The 23,765-nt window shown below is 36.1% G+C and overlaps 3 protein-coding genes and 1 long non-coding RNA gene across 6 annotated transcripts; 1 reads left to right on the forward strand and 3 right to left on the reverse strand.

Annotated features, from left to right (window-relative positions):
- The first annotated feature begins 331 nt into the window (after positions 1–331).
- On the forward strand, positions 332–764 carry LOC111436030. Its single transcript, XR_002709174.1, has 2 exons — positions 332–540; positions 619–764. It is a non-coding gene; the product is annotated as an uncharacterized LOC111436030 (long non-coding RNA).
- A 5,884-nt stretch (positions 765–6,648) lies between these two features.
- On the reverse strand, positions 6,649–10,280 carry LOC111436049. Of its 2 annotated transcripts, none has more exons than XM_023073730.1 (7): positions 9,724–10,280; positions 8,449–8,589; positions 8,236–8,349; positions 7,912–8,085; positions 7,323–7,438; positions 7,082–7,166; positions 6,649–6,982 (listed from the first exon to the last, which is right to left on the reverse strand). In XM_023073730.1, exons 1-7 carry the CDS (start codon positions 10,204–10,206, stop codon positions 6,980–6,982), a joined length of 1,116 nt encoding a protein of 371 aa, XP_022929498.1. In that variant the 5' UTR covers positions 10,207–10,280; the 3' UTR covers positions 6,649–6,979. The 2 variants fall into 2 exon arrangements, with proteins under 2 accessions (XP_022929498.1, XP_022929497.1); XM_023073729.1 differs by having other exon boundaries at positions 6,649–6,988.
- Positions 10,281–11,897: 1,617 nt separating this feature from the next.
- LOC111435926 (peptidyl-prolyl cis-trans isomerase CYP37, chloroplastic) lies at positions 11,898–19,299 on the reverse strand. 2 transcript variants are annotated; one of them, XM_023073534.1, is made up of 12 exons: positions 19,072–19,299; positions 18,497–18,757; positions 18,328–18,417; positions 16,053–16,148; positions 15,156–15,263; positions 14,949–14,998; positions 13,946–14,048; positions 13,707–13,760; positions 12,645–12,803; positions 12,432–12,554; positions 12,283–12,332; positions 11,898–12,195 (listed from the first exon to the last, which is right to left on the reverse strand). In XM_023073534.1, the coding sequence occupies exons 1-12, from the start codon at positions 19,243–19,245 to the stop codon at positions 12,084–12,086; spliced, it is 1,380 nt and encodes a 459-aa protein (XP_022929302.1). In that variant the 5' UTR covers positions 19,246–19,299; the 3' UTR covers positions 11,898–12,083. The 2 variants fall into 2 exon arrangements, with proteins under 2 accessions (XP_022929302.1, XP_022929303.1); XM_023073535.1 differs by having other exon boundaries at positions 18,497–18,765; positions 19,072–19,202.
- A 1,934-nt stretch (positions 19,300–21,233) lies between these two features.
- On the reverse strand, positions 21,234–22,891 carry LOC111435927 (NAC transcription factor 56). The gene is made up of 3 exons (XM_023073536.1): positions 22,593–22,891; positions 22,188–22,501; positions 21,234–22,098 (listed from the first exon to the last, which is right to left on the reverse strand). Exons 1-3 carry the CDS (start codon positions 22,774–22,776, stop codon positions 21,547–21,549), a joined length of 1,050 nt encoding a protein of 349 aa, XP_022929304.1. The 5' UTR covers positions 22,777–22,891; the 3' UTR covers positions 21,234–21,546.
- Between the last annotated feature and the right edge of the window lie 874 nt (positions 22,892–23,765).

Here is a 23,765-nt window from a genome sequence, read left to right on the forward strand (position 1 = left end):
AAAATTGAAAAAAAAAAAAAAAAAAAAAAAAAAAACTCAACACTTAGCAAAGAAAACAGAAATGTTATTTTTACCGAAGTCTATTTTATAAATGTAGCATACACAATTTTATATAACCTCCTCACATTAAAACTTTTGACGTTCTATGTGAGGCGTTTCAAGAGTTATCATCTTCATATTATAACTGTAATAACTTAGTGTAATATCCGAAGAAAGAGAAATAGAAATAGAAATAGAAATAAAAAAAGAAAAAGAAAAGAAAAAGTCGAGAGAGGAGCAAATAGGTAAGTTTGCCCCTCCAACCACTAAAGCCGTCCAAATGAAACCCAAGAGTCGTGCAAAAGAAAAATAGTGAGAGAAAGGTGTGAGAGGGAACCTAGAGAGAGGAGGAAGAATGAACGGCCGGAAAACTCACCTAAAACTACCATCGGAGTCTACTCCGATCAAGATCATGATGCAAGGAGCCTTTCTTGGAAGGGAAAAGAGAATGTGGGTGGCCGGAGTCCCATTTTCCATCAAGGAATCAGGAAAACCCGCGAGGTAAGATCTTGAACGTTTTCCCAGATCTATGGTTTTCCTTTGTGAATCAAGATCTAAAATTTTGATCTATTCATTTAGGAACAACTTTCTACAGGATCTTTGAAGAAATTTGACTGAAACCTCAATTTGAAGGCAGAAATCCGAGAATCGTCCGAGAACGGTGAGCGAACTTCCGACGCTCTTAACTCGTCCGGTAGTCAAGAAAAAAATTACAAAAAAAATACTAAGACGTAGCCCGTAACACGATCTAGAACTTTGCCAAAGAAATCAAATCGATCCGATTTACGGATCGAAAGATATAAAAATTGGAAAAGGGGACTGTGTTATGGATTGCAGAGGACAGAGAAGAAAAAGAAAAAAAAAAAAAAAAAAAAAAAAAAAAAAAAAAAAANNNAAAAAAAAAAAAAAAAAAAAAAAAAAAAAAAAAAAAAAAAAAAAAAAAAAAAAAAAGAGGTCGGCCGGCGAGCGGCGGTGGGCAGCGTGACAGGCGCTAGACACGCGTCCACTGTCGGCTGGAGCAACGCAGCTCCAGCGAGGCGACGACACGTGTCGCCTGCAAAGCCGAGCCGAATCGCACCGGACCGGACCGGCCTACCCGCGACTATGCAGGGGCTGTCGCACGTGCGGCCTGCAACTGGCGCGTGAGCGCGCGTGAAACAGCCGTTTTGGCCTGTTTGCCCGATTTTTGTCCCGTTTCCAGTTCTAATACTGTTTTTACGTGAATAGGGACCTAATATAAAGAAATCAGTATTTTTGGATACCTCACGGGCAAAGAAACGCTAGCAAAAAGGCACACGTCAACTAGGTAAGTCACCACCCGATATTTAGGAAGAAATATTTGTAGGATTCGCTTGGATTGCATGCATGCTAGTAATTTTGTTTGAGATGAGCTCTCCATGTAAAATAGTAGCCAGATTGATTGCTATGAGTGTATTGGGTGATTTATCTGAGTGTTGCTTGTATGCTTTAAGCTTCCGTCGTATGTATGCATGCGTTTAATTTATGTTGGAATTGTGTATTCCGTGTTCTGGGTGCTTGATGGATGAATTTGCCCCATTGAGCGCGAACTTCGTGCTCTAGGTGTTTGATGGAGGTCATCGCCCCGTTGAGCCGGTATGCCTAGTTTGCATAAATTATATATTATGATGTTAGAAGACGGTTGCATGCACACTCTGTTAATTGCTAGGGCCCATTTCTATGATAAGCTTACGGGATTACTGTTAGGAGCCATATATCGCTCTAGCCAGACTTTACTTTCCCCTAGGAACTTAGTTGTTTCCCACGGCAACAAGGTACCTCAGTGTTCATAGATTGCTAGTGTGAGAATGGTATCTATAGCTTCGTGGGAGGACCAAGGGTCCCTGATCAGTCCTTACTGCTCTTAGCCATTTCGCATGTGAAATGTGTCCCCACGTCGTACAGCCCATTAGCTACATGGGAACGGGTTGGGTTGCGCGCCCCATAGGGGGGACTATATGGGCGTAGGGGTATTCAGCACGCCCCTAGGTTAGATACCATGTAGTCCTAGATAGCCATGTAGAGGTAGCACCTCATAGAGAGTGTAACGACCCGAAATTTTCTACTTAATTTAAGGTCGCTACTGTATACATACCATAAACATTGAATGCATAAAACTTCATTAAAATTTCATAAAACATAACCTTTATCTTAAAACACAGCCATGGACTTGCATGTTTCGAAAACACCTTTAAAACGACACAACAAAAGACTAAATAAAATTAATAAGAGTTTAAGTTAAAAACATCCTAGTCTAGCCTAAGTCTAAGAAAATAAACACCACTACCCTATGCATGTGTCATGGTCTCGAGTTGCGATGCCGTCGTCAGCCGTATAGGAATGTCTTGCCTTAACCTGAAAAATGTAGTAGCACATGGCTTGAGTATTTAAAGAAATACTCAGTAAGTGACTCCACTATTGGGGTTAAATGCAACAATCACATGCAATGAAATGATGGGACCTATGTTTCGTTTCGTTTTTCCTACGGTGCTGTCCTAACGGGTAATCGTGGACGTGTACCATATACTCTACACACATCCCATATGTGCGAGTATGGGCTCACCAGCTAGTTCGCACACCGCTGGGCCACTTTTCTTATCCGATGGGCATACTCTGGGAGCCCCTTATGCCGAGACCCGTTAAAACTAGTAACCGTCACAGCAGCGCTATGCAAAGCATAACGATTGTTGTCTTGCCATTGGATGTACGCGTCCGTACCCTCATGATGAGATAAGGGTATCCCCCCAGATGCATGAACACACATAATGCATGAGGTCCCCCCTACTTCTACATTTTCATTATCCTTTCATACAACCCCGCTAGTATTATGTACATATCATATCATTTTTCATATCGTTTCAGATATCGTTCATCATTCATATCATATCATTTCTCATTCTTCAGTTCTCAAATCATACATAATTCTAACGGGGTTATATTTCATGTCATTTATCGTAATTTCATGTCATTCATATCCTGCTGTATACACACAATTTAAGAGACCTAACATAACGTTCTATGTTTTTAACATAACATTTCATCATATACACATCATACCATGACATATTACATCATAATGTATCATATCATAAACAAGTCATAACATAAACACTTCGTAGTCGTACCGTTTTCTAACTTATCGTAGCCTTAATGTTCTTATATCTATCACAGACATATCATTACGTGAACGTACCTTAGTCATATCATCACAAGAACGTAACCTATCACTATCGTTTTATCAATCCTAACGCTATCGTTCTATCAATCTATCACAAACCTATCCCTTTCTATCCGTAACCTAATTGTATTCTTCCATCAATCTTTCTTATCCATATCACTTTGGTATGTAACCGAACCTTAACGTTTCATGAACGTATTTTACTCCTATCTTTACATTTCGTTTTGTGCATCCTTCTCGTATCCTATCTCAAACATATCCATGAACACATCGTACCGTAATTATTAACATACAATTCACATATTATAACATATACATAACATATAAGAAACATATCGATCCACAAGAAATTCACACATATCAATATATATAACACGTGTAGAACCACGGGACATGTGTCAATAGCAAATATAATCATGTCGATAGTAAGGTCACTTAGCTGGCTAGCTTAAATCGTTGTCACAAATATATCTTTAATGAAAGTTCGATTCCGTCCTTTTAAATCCGAGTCAACTTATATGAGCCCATGACATTAGTTTCAGGTTTGAACTTTACAACATTATTTTCTCTAATTTACATTGGTCCATCGTTAAAAGTCTGAAATGTTATATATCTATAATTATATTTTTATTAAAAATCTTATTTTTCATGGTTACTCTCATATAAGAAAGTAGATACATCTATTTCAAGTTATTTTGAGCTTTACTACTCCCTGTATTTACCTTTCCCTCGTTTGTGGTTTTTAATTCCCTAATCTTATTTTTTTATATGTTGTCTTTTAATTCTGTTCTCATGCATTCCAAATTTATAGTGGATCTCTTTTTCCAAATCTTTCCTTATATCAGTGTTTCCTATGAGAAGTTTTCTTGGTCATTCTATCTTTAATCTATTCATTTCGTTACTGATAAAAATTTAATCTAATATTATTGATCTGACCTGATTTACTAGAATGTATAAATGATTGATCTAGTTTCTAACTCAAAGCTAGACCACTATAATAATTTAATGAATATCTAACTATAATTGTTGTGATTTCTAAAAAAAAATAGGATAAAAGAGAATGAAGATTTAATATATACCTTATTGATTAGATCTATCTTCAAGTAAATCTTCGGTCAATCTCAACTGGGTGGAGACCATTCTCATTTCTTTTTTTCTAAGTAAATCTAACAATTATTGTTTTTCTTTTTCTTTTTGCAGCAACAGTTACTTTCTAGCATAAGGATGGATTGAGGAGAAGGCCATTCTCATTTCTTTTTTCTCAAGGAAATCTGACAATTATTGTTTTTCTTTTTCTTTTTGTAGCAACTTTACTTTCTAGCATAAGGATGGGTTAAGGAGAGATAATTATGGGAAGGGATGAGAAGTTAGTGAAGAAAAGTGGGGAATTTTTTTTTTTAAATTTAAATTTTAATTAATTAATTAATTTTTTTTGATTACGATGAAGGTTTGCATGGTTGGAATACTTCAAAAAGTCTTGCAAGCTAGGGTTGAGTTCTTAGTTTCTATTTATTGCTTCTGTTTTAATTCATAATAAAAATCAAAACGGTTCCCAATGCTTCCGCTACGTGGATGAAGAATTCATTCCTTCACCCAATCAATCTAAGATTTCGGATTTATTCAAAAGATTTTTCCAACCCGACTTAATCCATACAAATATAGTTAATACAAAATTCTCAATATTTCAGATTTGAGGAATATGTGTAATAGACCTAAATTTTTCGTTTTCATATACAAAATTCGTTAATACATGTAAATCTGTATTTGCTTCTAGGATCCGCATTAAAAATAGTTACGATATAATAAAACATATCACTTATATATATATGAAAGGTAAAACTTAGTCTAAATGAGAAACCTTCATTCATACCTAAATTAAAGCCTAAATTAACCCACCAAACCTAGTTTGGCAGCCATCTAATGGTTGGTTTGCACGAATATATATATATATATATATATATATATATATATCATGATATCTATAAAAGATAATAAGATAATAAGAGTTGGTTTACACCATATAGATTTTTAAATGATTGGAAGAGTTGATAAAAATTCGAAAACTTCCAATACTATCTAAGTTTAGGATTTAATTCAGTAAAATTAAAAATTTAAAGTACAAATTTATAAACTTGACTGTTCATTGAATCTTTATTTTTCAAATTTCTATTTATTGATACTCACCAAAATTCACTCAAGATTGTGGCGTGACCAAGATGACTTTTAATGATAATTATTTTGATTTATATAAAATGGCGCTCTAGGCTAAAGTGTTTGAGGGTCATCTAGAATGTCTAAGATTATGAGACATGTCTCATCTTCTCTAAGCCAAGTGGAATAACATATTGGGTATAGAGTATGTCCTAGGACACATGTCTCACTAGCTTTAGTGCAAGTGGAAGATTGTTGGGATTTATGCCCTAAAGCCTCTAATTGTAATTAATTATTTAGTTTTTTAACAACAATTTTTTTATAATTTTTATTATTTTATTTTTAATTTAATTGTTATCTATAGTATAACAATTCAAAGTTATTAATATAATCTTGAACATTATGTGGTTAACATACGGATCATATTCAAGTAATAACCTAAAGAGTCTATAGTATATGGATAAGGTTGGGTGTCTTATCCTAGTAACACTATTCATACGACCCACGACCCACGACCCACTTCGTAATCGTTACAAATGATTTGATCCAAAGAACATGTAAATGGAGGTATCCTATACAATAAGTTTGTATAAGATTAGACCAAGAAATATTTAATATCTGTTTATAAATCTGTTAATTGAGAAGATTAATATTTCACATGATGATCCGACTCTTAATCCTGAGTAAGTTATGAACTCTTACCTGTGAGGGCTTGTCCTTTAATTTACATGGCTTTAATTTACATGGGTGAGAATAATTCTTTAGCCGATTCAATATGCCTGCCATTTTGGGGACTTGACCAAATAGTGAGTTGGTAACATAATATCATAAGATGGAATTCACTCTCTTCCATATAAGGAGAGTAGATGAATTGTTCTCCCCCGAGAAGTACTTGGTTTATGATTGGATCGTAAACAAATTGTTCGTTAGAGAATTAGTGGTACTTAAGTGAAAGATGTAATTACAGGAGTAAAACAGACTTTTCACCCAGTTGTAATTATGAATAACTCGTGAATGATCGATTTGCTTGTAATCTCTCTCTAGGGCTCAAGTTGTTCTTGCAAACTAAGTTGGTTGTTGCAAACTAACCCCTTCATTCTACAACCTTTAGCGCTTACCTAATATCTTAAACCATAAGCTTCAACTATAATCTAGACAAGATCAAAAGTGTAGCTGGTACCTTTTAGCCAATCCACGGTGGTTCTTTTCTTCAACTCACTTAACCCCACAGCAGTTTTTTCTGAAAGAATTGATGGTGAATGAACTTAGAAGAAGTTTCTTTCTGCAGCTGCTGATCGTTGGCACCATGTACAAGGCTTGAAGAGCCAATGGGAGTACAAGATTCTATATATTTCACTATATTTATACAGTTGATGAAAAGCTATCAAACGCAAAAAGAAAACGTGTAAAGTGGACATCTACAATAATGTTCAGAGATTTCTACACAATGTACAACAATCAAGATTTGCAGCTCGAATCATGTTTATACGTATAATACATTGTACCGTTTCCGATCTTAGACGCTCGGAGTAAATCTTTCTCTTAAGATTCTCAGAGTTGAAGTGAACAACACATATTTCATGGTTTTTCCTGTCACTAGCCCAGATAAAACCAAAGAAAAGTACAACGGAAATGGTTAGTCCAGTCAGGGATATTAGATAAAATGGTCGATCAAGAGTTCTAAGACCAAAATACCTGAGTTGAATCTGTCGAAAGAGAATCCGAACCGGAATCTGTAGCTACCTCAGAGATTCTAGCCTCCGATTTCTCGTTCGAATAACTATCAATCAGATAAATTGGCAAAGGTTAGGAGACAACTAGCTCACAGGAAAGTATGTTGCTCCACACCATTTCACTTGCATTATGCTCACTCCTAAATAGATGTATTAAAACATAACATTAAATGACTAACTCAATGATATTACTACATGCTTACGTGGAGAGTATGGTCACCCAGATCAGCTCCACACAATCAACCCAGAGGAGTCTTTGTTCTACAGGAACAACACCGTATGTGATAAGATGAGCAAATGGCCAAAGTTTCCAACCCGCCTGGATAAAACAAAAATCCAAAATTAAACTCAGAGAATAAAAGAACGTCCATTCAAACCAACATCAAATTCAATTGAAAAGCACTGATAGTCTTCAAACTTCTGGTAATGAGATTTTCATAGTTGCTATGGTGTGAATAAAAGTTAGATTCAAACTCTCGTGATATTGCTTGTTTCTTCGTATGTATGAAAAACTGAATTCACAATTAAATCAAGGGTCAACCATAGGGGAAAGGTGACCAAAAAACTAGTGTGCGTATGTTAAACTTACTACATACGAAAGAACCAAGAACGAGAAAGTTCAGAAGACGAAAAATGTATGACGAGAAATGAATCATATTGATAAGGGATAGTCTAAACCAGAAAATGACTTCCCAACAATAGTTAGAACAAGAAACAGGAACCCAATGGGATGTCTTATTTCAACTAACTCATAGAAGTGTGAAGATTCAAGAAAAGAATAGAATCTCTTACGGTAAGCATAGGCCAAAATGTCGCCCTTAGTTCATTAAATATAGAAACTGGGGACTCGAGCCGTAGGAATCCTAATACCACAAAATAAATGCTGTTCCAAACTGCTGACCATGCCGTTTGATCGAATGCTACTTTAGCAGGAACTACCCACCAATCTTGAAAAGGAAAAAGGCCCTGGAAAACACAACACAGATGATTTCTTCTTAAACGGGAAGTAATGAGACTGAAACTTTTCTACAACTCAAACAAATTGAGGTTCATGTTAAGGTAAGGAAACATCTTGAAATCAAAACACAAGGAATAAAATTCAGAAGGCATACATACCTCACAAAAATGATAGTAGTAGTGGGAAAGGGAACCATGAAGAGAAAAGCCAACAAGGCCTGATCTGAACATGCGTGTACGATCAAATTCGAATAGAGGTTTTCCTTCGACACACTATGAGAAGAAACTTAAAAATGAGAAAAATCATTTACATGGGCATACAAAGAGAATATTTTATGGGATGCAAAAATTTGATGGTATGAATGAGTTTACCTGCGCAATCCAATCTCCAAGAGAGTACACCACTCCACTAATCACCATTTTAGCGAGAACTGGGTGTGTCTTAAGAGCTTCCTCATAAGCACTCCAGTTGTGTTGAGGGGCATATCTCAGTATTTCAAAAAGTGTCCATCCCTAGAGGTTGGAAGGAAAAATAATTAAAATGGTGTATAGAGATGACATGTTTGAAGCGCGAGTTACTCTAAGATTACACATCAACGCACTTATTTAGACCATTGTCCAAGTGCTGAACATCTTGAGTGACTAAAAACACTCGGATTGTGTTCTTAACCTCTTCACGAATAGCTCGAATTACTGGGGTTTGGGGAATTATTAGGATCACTATTGTATAGCAATGACCATGACATGCGGGAGCTTAATCTTTAAGGATTTTGAGATATAGAACGTGTTAGAGAGTGCTTGCGAGTGCTTTTGGGTGCTTCCTGGTGATTGATCCAAAAAAAAAATGTGACTCTACAACTTCTTTTCTACAGCAATTTAAGTTGCATTTCTTCTTCCCAAATCATGAAACTCATTACAGCTTTTCCATTTTTTTGTGGAAGCAGAAAAGGTTCAACTTATTCCTGGCTTTCAGTAAAGCAAACTTAGTATAGATATCATATAACCACCACATAACTTTCCGTTCTCAAAATGCAAATAAATGAACTCCTGAGTAGTTGTTGTTAGGAATCACGATTCTTCACAATTATATGATATTGTCCACTTTGAGCATAAACTCTCGTGGCTTTACTTTTGGTTTCCTCAAAAAGCCTCATACCAATGGAGATAGTATTCTTTGCTTATAAACTCGTGATCTTCCTCTTAATTAGCCAATGTGAGACTATCCCACCAACAATCCTCTTCTAAAACAAAGCATACCATAGAGCCTTCCTTGAGGTCAATGTAGCCCTCGAACAACCTCCCCTTAATCGAGGCTCGACTCGTTTCTCTAGAGCCCTCGAAGGTACACCCTTTGTTTGACACATGAGTCACATTTTAACTACACCTTCTTTGTTCAATATCATATTAGAAATCACGACTCTCCATAATAGTACGATATCGTCCACTTTGAGCATAATCTCTCCGCTGAACTAATACAGATAGCATAGTTTATGTCTTTTATTTATCAATCTGAGAGTGACAGTATATTCAAGTTAGCGATTACCTTCTTTAAAGCAGTTCCCCAACTATTCAATTTGAACCCCAACATTCTATCCCAAGTAAACACAGAAAACAATTGAATTGAAGCAATTGAAAAGTATGACTCACATGCCAATAATCTTGATCGATGGTGAGCAACTTCGTGATAGCATAAGAGCCCGCCGCAAGAACAATGGTCGCATTTATAATCCGATCAATTATGACCTTCTCATTTTCCCCGCTCTCTGTTACACCGCCATCTCCAACAGCACCAGAAGAAGAAAACCCCTGAATTTCACCAGCGCCTCCCAACGAGAGCTCGCCGAATCCACCTACCGCACTCCCCATCTCTCCCTCCACGCTCTCCCTCTCCACCCGGCTCACCGCCACTCCTTCTTGCTGGTCGGTGAAATCAGCGCTCTGCACCGGGATAACATCGAGCTCTTCCACCGCCGAGTTCAACGCCCAACTCAACTTCCGCCCATTTCTTGAGAAAATCGAACGCTGCGGAAGCTTCGACGCGTTGAAATTGGAAGCGGCGCGTGGACAGGCTCGCTTTTCTGTAATGAAGGAAGTGAACCTCTGAGGAGCTATGGCGTGGACGGAAGCCATGGCCGCGTGGGAATGAAATCACGACTCGGGGAGGAACAGAGTTGCCAGACGATGTTACTCCGAGTTGTAACGAATAAGAGGAAGGAGACTATATAACGTGGTTGTTTGGGTGCTGATCTGGTGTATAGTGATTTAATGCGTCATCGAATTTGAATTGCCGTGTGATTGTCAATGGACGTTGATGATGGGAGGTGTAGAATTAGTAGCTGACCAGATGTACGATAATAGTAAAGTAGGGAATCATTTTCTAGAAGAATCCCGACGGCCAATTACCGTACACATACATGAGTGGATAATATTGATCCGATAAAAAAAAAAGTTTTATCATAAAATAAATAAATAAAACAAATCAATAACTAAATAGAAATCAAGTGAGTTTGAGCAGAAATTAGGGGCTGAAAATGTAAGCCCACAAGTTCATCCATAAGTGGGCCCACTTAAGCCCAAAACTAAGGGCCCACGACATGGTCACGATAGCTCAAGATGAATACGACATGTAGTCCTAATATCTGCACCTTGTATGAAATTAATATCATTCTTTAAATCCATATAAACCATTTAATTTCTTTTTCTTTTTCATTCCAAATTTGGAAATTAAAATTCTAAGCACCGAGGGATTCCACGTGTTCGTTGTGTTTCTTCTTTTGATTTTTTTTTTTTTTTTTTTTTAATTTTGCAATTTTCTCTCTTAGTGATGGGTGTGTGGAAACTCCACTTCTTGAATTACGCCCATAATCGGATTTCATTTTTTTTCTTTTTTTGGTTTAAAAATAAAAAAAATACAATTGTTTCTATAATATTTTACAGTATTATTTTTTACTTTTTATTTACCGGTTTCAAAAGTTATCATTGGAGAAGAGATTCAATAATTTTTTTTAACTGAAATTAGAATCTGAAATTATGTGGCACCAATTTATGATGGAAATTTGGATTGTCATGTCTTTGTCCCTTCTGAATCTTAATTTTTGTATGAAATTTTTTTTAATATATTTTTTTTAATTATAGTTTTGAAATGTAACTCACCATTATGATTATTATACTATTTGAAGACTATTAGAGAGTCGACAACTAATCTTTAATAATGAACTTTCTAGATTGACAGAATCCGTATATGTACTATCAATTAGAACGATTATAAAGTTGCATCTCACCCATATATGGGTGCGCATGAGATTTGAAGTGACGGTAGAAAATAGTAAAGAGCTAGCTATTTAGATTATCCAAATTGAGACAAACATGATGATAGAAGTAAGTTCATATGAGCTGGATTACTTGAACTCAATGATTGGGATAAGCTAACTCAATACTTGAACTCAAATGAGCATATTGAAATAATCTCAAATGAACCCGATTATATGAAACTAAATGAAATTTCTGTGTTTACAATAAGCTCATACGAGTTGATATAACTAAACAAGAGATAAAGACTCCTATAATACAATTGAATTGATCGAGTCTTAACCATGATAAAGGTAATGATCCATGATCTATGAAAATGATATTTTAATATATAATCTACCAAAGTTCTAAAAGCGAAGACACGTATATAGTTTCACTACATGATTTATAGACGATTGAGAACCTACTAGTGTGATACTTATTAAATATTTTTATATACACTCCGTGCTATTCTATCTTTTCATGTTCTACCTGAGTTATATGGCTTGTGAAGAGCACCAAAGTGGATAGGGTAAGAAAAGCGTGTCATTACACCGAGGAATACCAACTCTTAGGAATATCAAAAAGATGAAAGTAAATGAATTAAGTTGCAAGTAACATAATGGTACAGGTAAGATATCACAAGCAACAAAACTTTACCAACAAATACAAATGAAACGAATCAATTGCTAGATCTGGTTTTGATAAGAACAAAAGAATCAATTCTCGTTCGGTAGGATAAGGCGATCTCCACCTTCCACGAGTTTCACAGATCGAATTATGTCTCCCGTTTTAATCTGAGGAAGGATGTCTCGTCCAACGGTTGTGTATCTACCAGACACAAGAGAGTATAAAGATTAATGAAACTTCAAAGGTTGAAGAGAAGAGAGAAGGTTCAGTGGTAAAATTATTTATTACCCAAAAACTGAAAACTGCCCTTCATCAAAGGATAGTCCTCCCAAGCCAGACTGAAATATGAATTGCATAACCAGATAGCAAACTCATGAGCAGTTTCAACCAGGAACTGCTTCCAAAAATATGTAAACAAAATAATGTACCAAACTTACATTTCTTTTATCATACAGATAGAAGAAGAATTGATATGGTGAAGAATATTCCTCTGAATCTTCATTATGTGCCATGGCAACTGCCCCATACACAGACAGAGGTAAGACCGGCAATTCTCCATCCTTCCATGTCAGGGGAAAAATAATATAAGAAAAACGAAACGGAAAAGTTCTTAAATAAATTATAAGTCGATAATGAGAACAGGATTAAACCTGCACACTAAGGGTTGTTTTGTATAAGGGTTCGAATTGTCCTGACGGCTTTATTTCCAAGGGAATGCTATAGCCTTTGTTGTTATCAAGACTATTTTCAGAAAGAACAGCTTGACTTGTACAGCTGAGTTTTGTTCCATTATAAGCTCCATCAATTACCTGCAATTCAGCGAAAAACATGGAAGATATACTGAATTCCCATGCACGATCAGTATTTTTTCAAGTTAGCCGTACAGTTTTCTTTATTTAAACTTGTTATGTTACTCGTGTCATATGTGAAGTGTTGAGGATTGTTGGGAGGGAGTCCCAATTGGCTAATATTAGGGAATGATCATGAGTTTATAAGTAAGGAAATACATATTCATTGGTATAAGATGTTTTGGGAAAGCCTAAAGCAAAACCATGAGAGCATATGCTCAAAGTGAACAATATAATACCATTGTGGAGATCCGTGATTCCTTACATGACATCGGTGTCGTACCTTAAACTTAGACATGTCAATAGAATTCTCAAATGTCAAACAAAGAATTGTGAGCCTCGAAGGTGTAGTCAAAAGTGACTAGAGTGTCGAACAAAGGGCGTACTTTGTTCGAGAGCTCTAGAGAAAGAGTCGTGGCTCGATTAAGAGGAGGCTGTTTGATGGCTCTATAGGCCTCAGGAGAGACTCTATAATGTACTTTGTTCGAGGGGAGGATTGTTGAGGATTGTTGGATTGTTGAGGATTGTTGGGAGGGAGTCCCACCGTGGCTAATATTAGAGAATGATCATGGGTTTATAAGTAAGGAAAGCCAGGAGAGCTTCACTAATATTAGAGAATGATCATGGGTTTATAAGTAAGGAAAGCCATGAGAGCTTCACTAATATTAGAGAATGATCATGGGTTTATAAGTAAGGAAAGCCATGAGAGCTTATGCTCAAAGTGTACAATATCATACCATCCTGGAGATCCGTGATTCATGTTATTCCCAAGATGAAGTACCTAACTCATAAATGAAAATTAAAAAGCAGTGTAAAGACGTCCTTCAATTAAGCTTAAGTGGGGCTGACACTCAACTACCTTACCAGTTTTGCAAAATTCCCAGCTGTCAATGGTGCTGAAAATCCATCCACTACAACCTGGAAACGAGGGTAATAATATCAGTATCACTTGATCCTACTATTGTCTTTATGTAAAAGATCGATGATCACAAGTCAAGGCCAACGAGTTCGAGTCAGAGAGAAAATATATATTGTGAATTAAATACAAATTTTTTCTGAGAATTACCAATGACGACGTCCAAAGTAATCAAGGTTCAACAAACCTGAATTGTAGCTGTATTGCTAGATTCACCACCTGCTTGTGGGGAAAAAGCTGAACCATCTCCTTTCTCAATGGTAAATTCAACAGTTCCTCTCCCTGTCAACCTACAAATCACTATGAGACATTGATACTTGACTCTCAAAACTATGGAGAACGTTCAATACATTTCCATAATAAATTAACGGAAGTCGTCTATATAGCATATGTCACATGAAGCATAATCTCAAAGTTAATAATACACTAATCTGAGGTAACATTAGAATAAATCCATTTATCCAAAATGAAAATAGAACTCCAATAGCTAATCTCACTTATCTTTTGTAAATCTGGAGGAAAACTAACAGAAAAGTAAAAAAATACGAATATGGACCCAATCATGAATCAATGTATTATGACGTTTTCTGCATTCCAAACTATATGAGTCTTTATATCATTCTTCACGATGATAAAAATTAAAAAGTAATAACTCATGAAATAAGGAGTCACCCTAATGCGAAAGCCATTGGAGGAGTTACATGTATACATTTGTCGAACTAAGATAAATGCATATTGTATTTAATTTGAATTATATGAATAACAATATCTTAACTAGGATAGCAGAATTTTTAGGATCATAGCAATTTTAGCGTTGCCCTTGTGACACAGAATCTAACCAAGTTTGGTTTAGGGATGGATACCCATACATAAAGGCTTAGGATGAAAATCCTAGTTTAGTCTTGAATGAGTAGAATTTTGAATATTAGTTGAGTCACAACGTCCATATTCTTAGTCTCTCTTTCTCCTATCTATTTGTCATACATCACATGCATCTTCACATACTGAATAAGGAAATATGGTTGAATTGCTAAACTAAAGCACTTGAATGCATCTTGAGGATAATGACTATGATGGATGTTTCGAGCTAATTCTTAGTCCTCGCAGTCGGAGAGTGATAAGAAATGAAATATGGGTGCGAGGGCGCCATTCAAACAGGAAATGCAGTATTGATGGGAATAATTACTGACCTTGGATATTTCAAGTATTGCTCAGGCAATAAAAATGACAATCCAGGGGCCTGTGGGACAAGAATGTTAAGGAAAAATAGGATAAGAACCCTATTATACCATAAAAAGAAAAAACGTAAGCAGATAACATTGTTTCTAGGTCATACAACTCCAACTCTTCCCCATGTCAAGCTGTGGGTAGTTCTTTAAGTGGTTTAACATGCTAACCTGCAACAATTCCAACTCTGCAACAGTATCAAGTGATGATGCAAGTCCTACAGACACTTTATCTGGGTCATTATCCTTAATGCTTTGGAGGAGAGTTTGCAGTCCACCCTGAGAACCAAAGAAATGTTAAATGTTCATCTAGCTTCTGAATTACCCAATAAAATTAACCAAAACCTAATCATGAGTAGATTATGTGAAAGAGAGAAAAATGGTAAAATTCATCGATGAAAAATAAACTGGGACACAAATTTTATATGAAGTCTCGATTGCAATATTACAGTACTTCAATTCGTATTACTATTCTATCCGCCATAAAATCACCCCCACAACACTGTTTTCCGGCACAGTTAGCCAAAAGACCTATTTATCATTCCAAATTCTAATTATAAGACTTTAAGTTCTGACCTACGAAAGATTTTACTGCTAGAGAAACTACTCAAAAGAGTTAAAATCGCTATGATCAAATTTTATGAAGCATTGAAACTTCATTTTATTGTAAGTATTGTCTTCAATAACCACTAAACACAGGCAGCAGACTTTCATACTGACAAGAGGTTAATTTCTTAATATGATTTTTTTTAAAGTTTGCTGCCACGTGATGACATTGAGGATATTGTTAAAACATTTGCTGCTTTAAAAGAATAAATAAAAACTAATGATGAAATGTTCATTTTATACTGTGTGTAACTACGCATGTCTATTTCATTATCTATTCTCTTTTTTCGAAAGACAAAAGCATCATTTTGAGGTCCATTAAATATCACGTGCATCTTATATGTTTCAACCATACTTCTTAGATCAAGGGCTTGTTATAATCTTCTTCCTTAATTTCAATCAGCATTATAATGGAGATGTACAGCAGGTTTCCAAGTCAAATGGAGCGCTGCTCTTATGTACCTTGCCTTCAGTTAGAGTTGTGTATAACGATGAACCTTTTTCCTTCAACTCTGATGGTATACTTCCCAAAATCAAGTCTTTCTCATCAATTGCCAGCTGCAATAGGCAAACATAAACAAGTCAAATAAGAAGTTTAGAATGTGTTACCGCTCCAACTGATAAATAGATCTAAACGAGGAAGGAAAACACAAACAAAAATAAAAGTAAACTTAACCTCATGGTCAAGGAAAGAACGACACAATATTTTTACCAGAAATTATCTTCTGATTCAAGTTAAACTACTGTACTACATGCGATAATCTCTCAAAAAGAGAGAGTTCTTCTCATTTAATGAATAAAGAATGTACAACCCTATTTACAGGCAACAATGCAAAAAGAACAACAATTAAAAATGACTCAATAATTAATCACTGATTAGTTACTATCCTCCCTCAAACACATGCACGAAGAGTCATGAAATTGGACCACAGAGCTGAAGGAAAAAATTGGTATGAGCTTTAGTCAAAAAATCGGTAAGTTGATGATCTGTAGTAATATATGGTAGCTCTAACATCCTAATTGTAATGGCTCACTGCCCAAAATTTGGATCAAAATTCGACACACCTGATAGCCCTAACATTATCCTACATCTCCTGCGACATGGTCACGTTACTTTTCGCTTCTAAGAGTGAAGACTATTCTCATAGGCCAACACGAGTCCTTCCAGCATGGTTTTTTCACACTCACATGTATCCTAGGAAAATTCATAGGAGGTCACCCAACATAGAATTACTCCAAGCAAATTATGCTTAACCATGGAGTTCCTATAATTGAGTCACAAAAAAAAGGTGCACCTTGTTGATATAGGTAGTGACTTTCAATTCTTTTTAAGCCTTTCGTAGTCATTCTATCTTCAGGATCGCTCTCATTCGGTTGTGGCCTCGGTACATTCATGTACTCCTCCTTTACTTGGGAGTCAGTCACATGCCCACCAGCATCCGCATTGGTTCATTGACGAAACACATCTTAGAAGGTGAGGTATCGCTCTGATACCATCTATAACAACTCATGCCTAGGCTTTGGCACCTGATGGCTCCGACATCTCCAGCATCCCCAGCGACGTGGTCACGTTGCTTACTCTTCGCTTCTAAAAGTGAAGACTATCTCCACAGAACAATATGGGTCATTCCAGCATGCTTTGTCCATAAGGTAACCAGACGTGGAATGTCTATCAAGAGAATCACCAGCCCAGGCTGAATCAGAATAAGCATGGAGACAAAGAAAATCAAAGTACCCTCGATGAAACAGTAAACCAAGACCAATAGCCCTGAGAGATATCTCAATATCCTCTTAGCAGCAACTAAATGAGAATCAGAAGTAGTGTGCATATACTGAGAAAGTTTACTAACACAAAACGATATATGAGGCCTACTGAAGGTTAAGTAATGAAGGGCACCAATAGGAACTCGATCGTTTTTAGCATCCTCAGCAGAACAAAGAGCACCCCAGTAAGAAGCTGCTGCTAAAACAAGAGGAGTCGCACAAGACTCAGCACTAAGCGTGTGAAAACGCTTCAAAACATCCCTAGTAATCTTTGCTTGATGCACAACAATACCATTCTTATGAGAAATATCATCCTAGTATAAGAAATCTTAAGCCCAAGAAAGTATCTTAAAATTCCAAAATCTATCATTTCAAACTGAAGCTTCAGCTGCGAAATAAGAGCCTGAATATAACCGTAGTGCCTTTTGTGGATAGAGTAACAATAGTGCTTAATCCATAGAAGTCTCACAGCCACAATATTTGCGAGAGCAGCCGGAGAAAGTGTAGCATTGATAACCATCTCTAGAATATGATCCTTCGCAATCCAATCCTCATAAACAGGATTTGAACAAGGAATGGCAGAAAGAAAGGACGCCGATTCAGAAGTCATTGGTGATGGGATCAAAGACGATAAGGACAGTAAAAGAGCATCCGGTTTATGAATTTGATCCATCAATGAATCAATAAGCTTATGAGCCTTTCAAAATCGAGGTCATTTGAAGCTTCTACATCACAAAATTGGATGCATCCAGGCGAATTGAAACAAGATTACAGGTGTTAGAAAGAAGAAAAACCTGAGAAGAATACTCCTTGGAAGCAGAAGAATCAATCATGGGGAAAGGTAAAAGACAAATACGTGGAGAAGAAAATAAGACGCAGACTGGAGGAATTAAAAACAGCCAGCAATCAAACACTAATCAAGTAATTAAACACTGATTAGTTACATGAATGAAGAAGCAGGGTTATATGTTACCTTGAGAGCTTTCTTCACATTACCCTCCATGGTTCCATAAGGCTTCCTTTGCGGAATCCTTAGCAAATATGATATCTCTTCTAAAGAGTCCTAGAAGGAAAAACAGTGTGGCAAAACAATTAATGATCACCATAAAAAAAAATGTACATGCTAGAATCTCAGCAACAACCTGTATCGCCTTCATGCTCGTGTTTGCAGGAATTGCTCTCCTTAATGCAAGTTCTCCTGTTCTTGGGACCTTGGTGTCAGGTGAATAAAGTACTGCCATCGCAGGATGAATTGATTGAATGTCCCAATTCAGCAAGGGCAATGGGGAAGAAATTTGGATACATATGAGGATCATAGCAATTAACTTCCCAAATTCCCTCTTTCCATGTTCAAAACCTGAAATACATGACTGTCGGAGAAACTTATGCTGGTCCATTGATTCCTGCATCACTGAAACTCTCTATTCAGAAATTGAAGAGCACCAAGTAAAAGAGAATCACCAAAATGCCAATAGAGGTGGCACATTCAGTAGATTTCTATCACTTTCATTCGAAGCTTCGAACATAATTCCATTAGAATAAGTTCTATTTGCTTCAAAAATCCCTATACATTTCTCGCCAAGTTTGGGGACTAAACTCATTGAAACAAAAGAGAAATTTGAAGATACTTTCCGTGCAACCAATTAAACAGGAAAATTGAACTGACATTACGAAATTTACAAGAAATAAACACTTTTACAGTGAATCGGGGACCAACCAGTGATGAGTTCTTAGCAGACGCGGAGGAGAGTTTCGGGAGAATCGAGCTTCCAGATGACCGGGTAAATCGAACTGTGCAATGTGTATGAAGAAAGCTGCATCTCGTAGTGTGAGGGGCGGCAGAGAGAGATAACCGGCGAGAGAAAACGGCCGAAGATAAAGGGAACGCCATGAAAGGAAGTTGGTAGCTGCAGAGAGGCCTTGGCGCGCCTCATCCGTAGAAGAAAGCTTATCTGAAACTGAAATTATAATTTTTTTTCAAAAAAAAAAAGTAAATTATAGAAAATAACTTCTTCAAAAAATTTCAATAATGCCATTGAAAATTATAAACTTTAATAAATAAACAACACTCAGATTAATAATAACGTTGAAATTTTAAAATATTAAAAATATCCTTAAAATGATGAAAACTGTACACTGGTGTGGTATCTTTCACGTCAACTCTACATAGGTTAAATAGATTGTGAATATAGCAAGCTCAAGGTTTCGGGATCTCGAATTTGGGTTTGAGAATTAATCAGATCAAAATGACCCCTCGAGCCAGGGTATGCATTTGGCACGCCCCATTGAACAAGAGTCTAGCTTTGGATCGTGGTCAATAGTGTGGCTTAAATCTGACCCATTTGGATTTTGGGACATAACTCAGTTCGAGTTTCATTTGTTTCCTAGTTAGGTAGCCTCTAAATTTTTTCAATCTCGATTATTCCCCTATGATCGTTTCTCCTGAATTTGTACTTAATTTGACGGCTCGATAAAGAACCTTTTAACTCCACAGTTGTTGATCTTCTTTAGTCAATCTTTGACTTATTGATCTCGACATGTGTTGATCTATTTGGACAATCTCCCTCTCTTCTAAATTAATAACAACGTTGAAATTTACTTCAATAGACATAGGTTTCCCTTTCTTTCGATATCGATATATCTATAAAGTTTGAAAGGTCAGGTGAGGAGTCGTCATACGTCCTTTCCTTTCCTAAATATTGTGTTCATAAATATTGTCATAAGAATACACTAAAATTTTATAAAAAACTATACATTAAAAAAAGAATGCAATTTAGAGCAAACAAATTTCATACGGTAAAAAAAAAAAAAAAAAGAGAGAGAATTATGATGAGGGGTAATTAATTGATTAATTGAGATGGGGTAGGGTTAGAGTGGAAGTATTAATCACTTACTTAATTTAATTTCATATATAATCCATAATTAGTCACTAATAATTCAAACCTTTGTAAAGTAGTTTTGTACGCTTTCCTCACAATGGAATGCAATTAAAAAGAGGTATTAAATATGGGGTAGTTTTAAGATAACGATTCCTATATTGGATAATTGTGTGAATGGTCCCATTTAGCCATATTCATTCTTTTTTTATTTATTTAATTTTTTAAAGAATAATGTTAAAGAAAAATAAAACCAAGTTGGCTTGTCAATGCAATGTAAGAAAATCACGACCACACTCAAATATCTACTTAATGCTATTTTCCTTATTTAGGATTTACTTTCTTTTTTTATTTTCCATTTTAATTAAGTTCACCCATACCCATATCTTCCCATTTTTAAATTAAATAAGTAATACCCGTTTAAAAATTCATGCTTATCTATTCATCCAAATGTCACGTCAATTGGAGAAAGGAACGAAAATATTCTTTATAAGAGTGTGAAAATTTCTTCTTAACAAACACATTTTAAAATTATTAGACGAGGATACGAGTCAAAATAGACAATATCTGCTACCAGTGACTTACACTTTTCTAATTATTTTATTTTACTTTGCAAAAGAAATATTTTAAAAAGTAAATGTAGTTTTCATATATGAAATTAATTCCTTCCACACCCACCTCTAGTTTGAAATTTAAAAAGTAACTTAAAATTGATATTCAACAATAAGATCTTTATTCAAATGGATATTTCCATACAAATCAAACCTTCCAATATATATATATATGATGATTTTATTGGTGATTAGCTTGAAATATAAATGATATAATTACTGTTTAAGTTTCCTGAAGAAGAAGAAAGACCCCATAAGGGTTTCAAATGAATAACCCTAAATCCTTCATACATCTGCCCGTGATTCTACAGAAACACAATGAAAAGAACAATGAAATTATAAAATTTTCATCAAATTTAAAGTTCTACAGAAGCAGAGCAGTACATTCAGAGTTCATAATATATATATATATATGTTTATATAATCATAGTGTTCATAATTAACTACTCTGTACAAAAGGGTTTTACCACTATTCTATTTCAAACCAAAGAAAAAAAAAAAGTATGTGTATACACTAACCTTCTTTCAAATGGGTATAGAATCTATTCTTATGTAGAAAGCATCTATGGCCTCAGTTTTGAAATTGGAGTGAGAGATAGAGAGAGAATTGTTTTTTTTTTTTTTTACCTACTACCAAACAAAATAATATTCTCCTAAAATCTAAATCGTTATCGGATGGAATTGGATTGGGTTGAGTTGAATTGTTTACGAGTACCAATTCGCACCTGGGACTTGGTAAGTCGAGCGGAAAAGCCCGTCTCCTATGGAACCGAGGACGGTGTGAGCCTGGTGGTGCAGGGGCGGGGTTTGTGGGAGGTTGTTGAGTAGAGTGGCGAATGAGGAGGTGGAATTTTGGGGATTATTGTCGGTACTATGTGTGGTTGTGACAGAGGTGGAAGCCCCATCGGTAGTGTTTTCGAAATGCAATCTCTTGTTTGAGGAAATGTCTGAATGGTCTTGGTCTTGTTGTTCTTGTTCTTGTTGTTGGGTCCAGAAGAGTGATGAGGGTAGGCGCTTTGAATTGGTAAGTCCACCATCGTTGTTGTTGGCGCCCACTATTCCTTGAAGCAGGTTTTGATCATTTTGATGAAGGAACGTGGCGTAATTGATACCCAATTTTGGGTACTCATCATTTAGCCTCAACGATTGGGGTATTGATCCTATCATAATTTCATCCATCGAATCTTCCCTCTCTTGATCCATTCCCCTATGCGAATTGTTTTTCTTGTATATTCGGCACAGTACCCAATCATCCAGCTAACCAAAAAACGCACAAAAAAAAAAAAAAAAAAAACACTCAAAATCATGATTCCATCAATTCAATCAATGTTATGTTATTGAATTACCTTCAAGGAGTTCTTCTTGTTGGCCAAATCATAGCCAGGAGGCCTATTGATACTGGGCTTGTTATCAGCCAACCTATATTCGTGCATAATCCAATTGGTTTTGATTCCTTTAGGCGGTTTTCCCCCATAGAACACCAGCGCCTTCTTCACCCCTACTTTCTGGTTGCTTCCACCCGAGGCCAACACCGGCTTATCCGTCCCTGTCGCCTTCCAGTACCCGGACGTTGCGGCTCGATTCGGCCGCGCTCCTTTCGGGTACTTCCTTTCCCTTGGACTGAAGAAGTACCATTCCTGTTCTCCAAAAGTAGCTTTCGCTGATAAAATCATCACAAAATTAATTACTAATTACAACAACAACAACACCTAAGGTTCTGAAAATTAATTATGAAAAATTGAAGATCGTACCTGGAAGCTCCCATGGATCGAACTTGTAGAGATCGACCTCGGCGATTATGGCGACCGGCAAGGGCACAGAGTTGGCTTTCTTCTTGAGATAGTGAACCACGAGCTCTTCGTCCGTCGGGTGAAATCGGAACCCCGGCGGTAAGTTCGGCTGCTGTGGTCCCGCCGACGAGTCGGTGCTCTCCATCGTCCAGTTTCCTCCGATCACTGTGAGATTCTGTTTTGGAAGAAGAAGACGAAGAAGAAGAAGAAGAAGAAGAAGAAGGAAATGGGTTTGTTGCAGTTACTCAAAAATGGTGCACGAAACAGGCGAAGGTGATGTTTTAAACGGAGGAGTGAGAAAGAGAGTTGGGTATGATCAAGTGCGGGCGGGAATATGTAAACACTTACTAGAAAGCCAATAGAATATGACCACGTCGTTGAAAGAGGGGTATTGTTGTCTTTTGGAAGCCTGGAATTATGGCTTGATTCGAGCGGAGTTGGAGGGAGAGTGACGCAGCGGATGATCACCTGATGCTGATGCGAAGTGTAACTGGAACCGTTAAATGACCGACGCGTGTGAACTGAACTCAGAATCATAACGCGACACGTGTAACAGTTGTGTGCGTGTGTGGGGTCCACTCTCCACACCCACAACATTTTAAGAGAGAGAAAGAAAAAAAGAGAAAATAGAGTGGGGCCCACTGTACAAATTCCAATGGAAATCCATTTTGTTGTGTGTGAAACTTTTATAATAAAATAAAAAAAATGGAAGAAATCAACCCTCTCTCTCTCTTCCCCTCTCTCTCTCTCCTTTGAACCCACTGGTTGGAGAGCCTTCTCATTTTGGGTGCCCTAGTTTTCTACTTTCTAAATTTAGTTTTGCATTTATTTCTTTTTTTTTTTCTTTTTAAATTAAATCAAATTAAATTCTGGTTTTATTATAATAATTTTGTTTAATTTTTTATTATTATTATTATCGCCTCTATATTTAATTTAAATCCCATTTTTAAAATAATAATAAAATTTTAAGACTATTTTTCTAATTTAATCCTTAAATATATAAATTAATAAATCAGCTTAATGTGGTATTATTAAAATTAGGTCCACATTAGTGAATATTTTTCTTTAAAACTTTTTTTTTTTTTTTTTTTTTTTTTTTTTTTTTTTTTTTTTTTTTTTTTTTTTTTTTTTTTT

This window comes from Cucurbita moschata, unplaced genomic scaffold (genome assembly GCF_002738365.1).
Source record: "Cucurbita moschata cultivar Rifu unplaced genomic scaffold, Cmos_1.0 Cmo_Scf00051, whole genome shotgun sequence".
Taxonomy (NCBI): Eukaryota; Viridiplantae; Streptophyta; class Magnoliopsida; order Cucurbitales; family Cucurbitaceae; genus Cucurbita; species Cucurbita moschata.

Coding starts and splice junctions, on each gene's coding strand:
- LOC111436049 (XM_023073729.1), bottom strand. CDS start 10,206: ATGGCTTCCGTCCACGCCATAGCTCCTCAGAGGTTCACTTCCTTCATT. Junction 8,350..8,448: donor TTGGAGATTGGATTGCGCAG/GTAAACTCATTC, acceptor TTCTTCTCATAG/TGTGTCGAAGGAAAACCTCT. Junction 7,167..7,322: donor TGGGTGACCATACTCTCCAC/GTAAGCATGTAG, acceptor TCTGATTGATAG/TTATTCGAACGAGAAATCGG.
- LOC111435926 (XM_023073534.1), bottom strand. CDS start 19,245: ATGGCGTTCCCTTTATCTTCGGCCGTTTTCTCTCGCCGGTTATCTCTC. Junction 18,418..18,496: donor CGAGCATGAAGGCGATACAG/GTTGTTGCTGAG, acceptor TTTTCCTTCTAG/GACTCTTTAGAAGAGATATC. Junction 12,804..13,706: donor CTGGGAATTTTGCAAAACTG/GTAAGGTAGTTG, acceptor GCTGAATTGCAG/GTAATTGATGGAGCTTATAA.
- LOC111435927 (XM_023073536.1), bottom strand. CDS start 22,776: ATGGAGAGCACCGACTCGTCGGCGGGACCACAGCAGCCGAACTTACCG. Junction 22,502..22,592: donor CGATCCATGGGAGCTTCCAG/GTACGATCTTCA, acceptor TGATTTTATCAG/CGAAAGCTACTTTTGGAGAA. Junction 22,099..22,187: donor ACAAGAAGAACTCCTTGAAG/GTAATTCAATAA, acceptor TTTTTTGGTTAG/CTGGATGATTGGGTACTGTG.